Source organism: Cyphomyrmex costatus, unplaced genomic scaffold (assembly GCF_001594065.2).
Source record: "Cyphomyrmex costatus isolate MS0001 unplaced genomic scaffold, Ccosl1.0 scaffold1088, whole genome shotgun sequence".
Taxonomy (NCBI): domain Eukaryota; kingdom Metazoa; phylum Arthropoda; class Insecta; order Hymenoptera; family Formicidae; genus Cyphomyrmex; species Cyphomyrmex costatus.
This window is the reverse complement of record NW_017275050.1, coordinates 40,554-48,691: the sequence shown is the minus strand read 5'-3', so window position 1 is coordinate 48,691 and position 8,138 is coordinate 40,554. Positions and strand designations below refer to the sequence as shown.

The 8,138-nt window shown below is 51.6% G+C and overlaps 1 protein-coding gene across 1 annotated transcript in view; it reads right to left on the bottom strand.

Annotated features, from left to right (window-relative positions):
* LOC108775708 (uncharacterized) overlaps positions 1–655 on the bottom strand; it is a 2,966-nt gene extending 2,311 nt beyond the window's left edge. The window contains exon 1 of the mRNA XM_018542150.1: positions 422–655. Coding sequence (XP_018397652.1) covers positions 422–655 — 234 coding nt within the window. The remainder of the gene's footprint in view (positions 1–421) is intronic.
* Between the last annotated feature and the right edge of the window lie 7,483 nt (positions 656–8,138).

Below are 8,138 nucleotides of genomic sequence, written 5' to 3'. Positions count from 1 at the left end.
CAACTGTAATTTCCTACGCATAAAACCCTCAAGAAAAATTGTAAATTACTTTATTTTTCTTAACTCCCCGAGAACACGCGAGATCAACCTCGATAGGACTAGCAAAAATCGTAAAATCCTTTATTCTCGGAGCTCTTCCTAGAAGACGCTTGATATCAATATCGATAGGAGTTAAGAAAAATCGTAAATCATGTCACAAGTTGCTAGCGTTGCAAAAATTTCCAGACAAAGGAAAAGCCCGCCCTTTTGGGGTATAAATACGAGGCCCTCGGAAGCGCACAGCGTCAGTAGTAATCTTCAGCACCACCGTGTCAGTAGTCCGAGGCGATAAGCCCGAGTCTACTGTCCGGCCTCTCTTGTTCGCGCAGTCACCTCTTTGGTCGACAGTCAGTTGTCCGAGGCATCGCCCGAGTCAACTGACCAAGATCTGGTGGTCGGTTAAAATCAGTGCATCGAAGTCCACTAGGACCATCCTCGACCGACCATGCGCCTCCGAGGCTTCGTCGAAGTCCACCAGGACCATCCACGACCGACCGTCCGCCTCCGAAGGCCGTTGAAACCTGCCTTCAGCAGATTCCGCTGTGGACCAGGTCATTACTGTGAGGGACTGATCGCCGTCACCTTTCTTTTTTACCGGGTTACAAGTAAGATACATTTTTATTTCCCTTCCTCTCTCCTTCACTTTCCCTAAGAAAAAAAAGAAGAATTTACGTAACAAATTACTTGGACGTAAACTCGAATTTTAATTTTTTTTTTATTTTATTTTATTTCTCCACACCTAATACCCTCTTCGCATTTTAGTGCGCACTCAGGGTGCCACTAGAGAGGCCCGCCCAAGAGGCCCTTACTCGAAGAGACGCCGGAGTTCGCGGCTCTGCCAATCGCCTCTACCCGTACAATACGCTTACGCCTCTACCCGTAGACAACACGCTTACGCCTCTACCCGTAGACAACACGCCTACGCCTCTACCCGTAGACGTTACATCGCGTCCGTCAGTTATCGTTACGCCTCCCTCCGCTCAGCCCGCCACGGACACACGTACACTCACATCTACACTCAGTACAGTATCCGGAACCTTCCTACTCCCCCGTTGATTCCTCGGAGTTTCCCCTTGACCTCACCAATTTCCCGCTTCTAACTCCCCTTGATTCCCCCTCGATTTCCCCTCTCCCAATGCACGAGAGATTTCCTCCCCTTTCCCTGGACGAGATTCTCACTCCTCCATTCATAGAACCCCATTCATCTTCCTCCGTCACCACCTCCTCTTTCGACGAACAAATTCTTTCTCCACCCGTCACCACCTCCTCTCTCCCAGAACAAACTCTTCTTCCTCCCGTCACCACTTCCTCTTTTCCCGAACAATCTCTTCCTCCTCCCGTCACTACCTCCTCTTTCTCTGAACAAACTTTTCCTCCTCCCGTCACCACCTCCTCTTTCTCTGAACAAACTCTTCCTCCTCCCGTCACCACCTCCTTCCCCCCACAGACTTATCTTCCTCCCTTTACCTCCTCCTTCACCCCACAAACTTCTCTTCCTCCCGTAACCACCTCCTTTCCCCCACAGACTTCTCTTCCTCCCCCCGTCACCAGCTCCTTCCCTGGGCAGACGTTTCCTCCCCCTGATCTCGCAGATCTCATCTCACAACATGAGATCATCGTGTACATTCCCGGGATCCCCATCCCCTTTCTCGTTCGTATGAACGCTGTCCGACCCGCAGTCCCCTGTTCCTGCGAAAGGCACTTCTCTTAACTCCTCTCCCGTCCCACTCTTCCACACACACAAACACGATAGTTATAATTTTTACCTTTTTTTTTTGTACTTATATTTTGGTAGTTTTTATTTTTGTAACTTTTCTTTTTTATATACTCATAATTAGTAATTATATTTTTACGTACTTGTGTTATGTTTACGTCGTACTCACTTAATTATAATGCTTATATATTTCATAATCGTAATTAATAAATGCGTAAGGAATTTAATTTTAAAATGCAAAACCCGTTTTAATTTAATTTCTTAAACCCTTTTTCGTATTCCTTCATCCGTTCCCGTTAGATCGCACAGGTCCACTCCCAGGTAATAGGGATTAAGTTCCCTGACCTAAATTAAAGGACCAACGATCGTGACCGCTCACGGAAAAGGGCGTCATAGTGTCTCTTTTGAGACACTGACCCATTTTCCGGAGCATTTAAAGGTACGATCGACTCGCAGGACACTCCACGGTGTGTACCTGCGAGAGCCCGAACTCGGTGATGCTCCTCCGTTGCCCCTTCCGAAATTTGGGGATCGAGCGTGACCGAATCTCGGGCAGAGTTCGTTGCGCCCTTCCGCAGCTCCTCCCGGAATCGGAGCTTGGACGTAACAGACATTTAATAATTAATGTTTTCTTAATAGTTAAAAAAATGTTTTAATAGATATAAATAGTTTAAAATATATTATTTTTTACAGTAATATCATAATAATAAAATAAAAATAATAAAAAAAAAATGCATACTCCAGGGATCGAACTTTAATTTTTTTTGACCAATCGGGGCTCTATGGAGTATAATGCCGAAACACGTGTAAATTTTTTTGTCTCAAAGTATCACCTAAATTTTTTTCAAACAAATGATATACTAGCTTGAGCGTCCCCTTGTAAGTGAACGCGATTTACAACAGATACAGTAAGTTTTCAACAGATTACTTATAGAGAATTAATAATATCAAAATTGGCGCGGGTGTCCGATATAGTACAATTAATCCCGAGTATTTAAAAAAAAGAAACATTAAAATCGGTTAAAAACTCAGACGTCGAATAATTTCTTGCACAAGAAGCCTGCGCTTGACGACAGTGTGACGTTCAGAATGTCGGTCATCGTTCTCTGCGCACCGCGAATCCCAGAGATTTCAAAAACTCCACGTTCGGAGCACTGAGCCTCTTCCTCTTCTTTTCGACGCATCCTGATGCACTGTCGAGTGATGACGTCACAGGCTTTGTAAAGGATACGTTATCTATCCGCTGGTTCAACACGAGCATCTCACGCGCCCTATCGCTGTCGCCGTCTCACGTGCAATCTCACGGTGATCTTCTCCCGCGAAAATCGATCGGCCGTCCGTTCTGATCGACGACGCGTATCGTAAGATCGGTAACGCTCCGTGCGACGATCGGAAGGTAAATGATCTGCGTCGGCCTCTCCGACACCTTATATCCCAGTGGAACTTGCGGCGAAAATTCGTGTATCGTGTGCACGCTGTTGCCGCTGCTGTACGCGCTCGCCGTCAAGTTGCACTCCACGCGGACGATGTTCACGGTCATGATGTTGACCGACGCGTCTGACCGGTGCCATTTTCGAGGTTCCAGTACGCGCTTCGAGAATCCCAGCAGCGACCCGATGTTGTTGGGTTTGTAAAAGTTTATTCGGTAGGCGCACACGATTTCGCATCTCATCGTGTTGTAGTTTGCGCGGAGCGCTATCGGGTACTCCACATCGTCGTCGCGAAGTGCGTCCCTCGCGTCTCCACGCACCGCGTCTCCAGGCACCGCGCCATCGAGCAGCGGACGTTTCCGCGAGATCGCGCGTTTCAGGAAGTCGTTTATGGCTCGCAGTTCGTACGAACCCTTGGGGATCGTAATCTCCTCGTCGTCGTTTCCAAAGTAAAATTTGTCGTTGGATTCGTTCACGTTCGGTATCGTGTTATAGGTCTCGAACATCGTCAGACCGAGCTCGTAGTCGCCGTCGCTCAGGTCTATCGCGGGAAAGTAGCTGGCCGCGAGGACGCTGCTCCTCCCGCTCAGCGTGAGTGTCAGCGACATGACGGTTCGACGAGTACTGAGATCGCGTGACGTCTCCTTAGGCATTTTAAAATTCGACGGTTCGTAGAAACCGCAGGCACATCTGTCCGCAAAAGATCGTACGTCTGATACGACGTTCGATTGTACTCTATCGCGGTAGAAACGCCGAAGTATCGCACGAGTTCCTCGGGCGGTCGGAGATTGCCGAAACTGTCAAAGCACACGACGCGGTTGTTCCTCTTCGCGTACGCCACCCAGTGAGTACCTGGTTCCTCGACATCGTCCAGATTCACGATACCGCTCTCGTTGCGGCGCGCACCGCTCGTCGGTAACGCGTTGCGCATGAAGACCCCTCTAAAGTACGGTACGAGCATACGTCTCGCGAGCCGGTCCAGTTGAACGTTGGTGGTTGCGCCCGTGGGCATTCTTATCGGTTCTTCGTTTTTTTTTTTCTCCCTTCTGTCCGCGTCCGTGTCTGTACGGGGCGGGATACAGTCCGCGGCCCTGTTCCATCGTGCGATCGTGACGTTGCAGCTCCTCGAGCTGACGTCGAGCGGCTTTGCTGTCGTTCACCGCTTTCGCCACACCGGCCGCTCCGCCGATCAGGGACCCGAGGGCGCCCAACAGTGACAGAATCGGCAACACGCCGCCTCGTTCGTGGTCGGAAGAATCCGTTTCCTCGCGGTACGTTTGGTAGGTTGTTTTTCGCTCTTCCTCTTCTTCATGCCCATGCCGATCTTGGTCCTGGCTTTCATTGCCGCCCAGATAGCCGCAGCGGCGGCTCTGTCGCCCAGAGCCGAGTCTCTCGCGGTGACGCGTTTTCACGCCTCCGCGGCGAGCACCTCGTCCGCCGCGTGCCTGTCGGCGAGATCGTTGCTCCGAGAGTACGCGATGTCGTGTTCGCGGCACGCCGCGTCCAGCGGATTCACTCCTGCGTCGCCTCTGGCCAATCGTTTCCTCAGTCGAGTGCCGGGGCCGCAAAACTGATAGCCTGGGATATGTAACTCGAAAGGAAGCGCGTTTATCGCCCGATTCAACAAGTTCCTCGCTGACATTCGCCGCAATTCTTTATCAACGGCGCTGGACCGTCGACGTGCGTCTCCTGACTCGGCAGGTTGTAGTGCTTCAGGCACCGACGGTACCGTTGAACTTCCGAATCGGCTCGTATGTGCTCGCGCAGTCTGTCCCACAACTGATCTATGTACTGCTCGCACTCTCGCAGCAGAATAACCTTAGGTACGTATTCCAGCTCGGCGGAGGTCAAGCTGTGCAGACGGTCCGACGCGACGACGAACATCTCGATCACTGAGCGATTTCGCTCCGCGCGTCTCTATAAATAGGCCCGCTCGCGGTGCGGGTTTTTCAGTCGCGAGTATGCGGTTCGTGCGTCAGTCGCGCGCTATCGAGGTGTCGAATCTCGACGCCAAAGTGCAGACGGAGAGGGAAACGCGCAGGCATGGAAACATGCTGCCGAGTACCTTACGCGCGATCGTCTGCGGCCCGTCGAACTGCGGCAAGACCAACGTGCTGATAAGCCTGCTCGAGAGCCCGAACGGCGTACGTTTCGAGAACGTGTACGTCTACTCGAAATCGTTGCGACAGCCAAAGTATCGCTACCTCGAAAAATTGCTGACACCTATCGACGAGATCGGCTACTTTACGTTCTCCAACAACAGCGACGTCGTTCCGCCGAACGAGGCGCTACCGAATTCCATCTTCGTCTTCGACGACGTGGCGTGCGACAAGCAGAACGCGGTGCGCGAGTACTTCGCGATGGGTCGACACGCCGACGTCGATTGCTTCTATCTCTGTCAGACGTACGCGAGGATACCCAAACATCTGATACGCGACAACGCGAATCTGCTGATTCTGTTCGAGCAGGACGGTACCAACCTGAGACACGTTTACAACGACCACGTGAACACCGACATGTCGTACGACGCGTTTCGCGCGCTGTGTCGCGAGTGTTGGCGACACAGGTACGGATTCGTAGTGATAGACAAGGACAGTGCGCTTACAAAGGGGAGATACAGAAGAGGATTTAACGAGTTCGCGATACCGTAACGACATCAGTCGTCGTCCGTGCCTCGACGGAGATGAACATGGTCAACGAGCGCGAAAAAATCGAGCGGACGAGCGAGTCGATCCGCAGGAAACACCACGCTCTGAAGACCGGTAGAATCGACGAGGACCGTGCGCTGGACAGGCGTTTCGGGCCTATCGTCGAGCCGTTGCGACGGATCGCCGGTCCCGTCGTGCGCGCAACGAAGACAGAGTCGTATGCCGCTACTCCTAAACGCAAGAAGGAGGAGGAGGAGGAGGAGGAGGAGGACTTCTTCGTGACTCCGCGCACGCGTTTCTTCGATCGAACGCCGATAACCTCCACACCGCATGCACCTACCCAACCGTCGGAGTCGATCGACTCCGAGACGACAACGTACGCGACGCTCGCGATACCCGATCAGAATCATTCGTCGGAGAACCGAGAGAAATCACGAATTAATATGGGCCCGCTGAGTCTGAGGTACGTCGAGCCTGTCCTGCGAGGACTCAACGACAGCGGGATGGATCGCGTGTACGGCGCTTACTTGGACAAGGACGGATTGATGCTCGGCAGTAAGCGCTTCGACGTGGATAACGAGGATAACATAATTATCGACGGTGTGCGATACGCCGGTACACCCGGCCTCTACGAGCTGATCTTCAAGAGAATTCCCGACGATACGCTTTAAACGGAACAAGATATGCGCGAGTACAAGAGCCTGCTGCAGGCGACAAACGCGCACAGACACAAGCACCATCCGCTGGGTCGAGTACTGGCCAACAGGGGATACAAGTACAAGAATGTAATAAAGCCGTTGGTCACGCCGAAGAAAAAATCTGGAAAAGGAGTACCTCGCGCCATGACGTTGAACGACGGCGCGATCGAGTACGTGCACTGGGACGATCCCAACGAGCTGGTGGATCGTCTGCGGTTGCTCGACGCCTCGCATCGAGCGGGCAACGCCGCTCACGGCAACGAGATGCTGTCGATTATAGAGGAACTTCGCGAAGCGGGCGTTATTATAAATTGAGTCGCGTATCAACGAAACGATTCAGTCGACCTCGCGCCATCCAATATCATTTATCTCCATGAACGCCGAGAGGCGCAGACTCGTCGAGGAGTTGCACGCTCCGGCGAGAAGAAATTTTCCGCGAAGACGCGTCGTGGTACGGGGATACGACGATCTGTGGCAGGCCGACATCGTCGAGATGCGGCCGTACTCGAGTCAGAACAGGGGCCGTCACTGCGTGCTCACCGTCATCGACGTGCTGAGCAAGTACGCGTGGGCCGCGCCGCTCAGGAGCAAGGGCGGTAGCGAGACGGCCGACGCTATCGCGGAGATAATTCGCGAGAGCGGGAGATGCCCGAGGAACCTGCAAAAGGATATGGGGAAGGAGTTTTACAACTCGGATGTGCAGAAACTCTTGAAGAAGCGCAACACCAATCACTACTCCACGTATTCCGTAATGAAGGCATCGCTGGTCGAGCGGTTCAATCGTACGTTGAAGAACGACATGTGGAAGATGTTTACGCTCAACGGCACGTACAAGTGGGTCGACGCGCTGCCGCGTCTCGTGTCGGATTACAACGCGCGCAAGCATCGCACCATCGGCATGAGGCTCGCCGACGTGACCCCCGCTGTCGCCGAGAGACTCCTGGGCACGGTGTACGGCGCGATAAAGATCGCCGGTCCCGCGAAGTTCAAAGTGCGAGACGCGGTACGCGTGAGCAAGTACAAGACGATCTTCGAGAAGGGCTACACACCGAATTGGACCACGGAGGTGTTTCGAATCGTCAGAGTGCAGAGGACTAATCCCGTGACGTATCTCTTGGAGGATTACCGCGGCGAACCGGTCGCCGGAGGATTCTACGAGCACGAGTTGCTTCGCGTCGCTAATCCCGACGTGTATCTGGTTGAAAAGGTGTTGCGCAAGAAGGGAAACAGGGTGTACGTCAAGTGGCTGGGATTCGACGGATCGCACAATTCGTGGATAAATAAACGAGACGTCGTGTGAATTAATTTTTTTTTATTCGTATAACATATATATCAAAATATGTATATTTCAAAAATAAATATACCAGTATATCACGATATCGGTGTAGTTCTTTATTCCTTTCAATAAGTTGACGACAAACTCTCTGTAACGTTACAGTATTACATACATGCGAGTACAAACTTAGTATAAAACTCAATACACATAAAAGTACAAGTCTAGGTACGAGTATAAGTAAAACTCAGTCAACCTCAATACATAACACTCGATACGTAAAACTCAACACATAAAACTCAGTATAAATCTCAACATGTACAGGTATAAGTATAA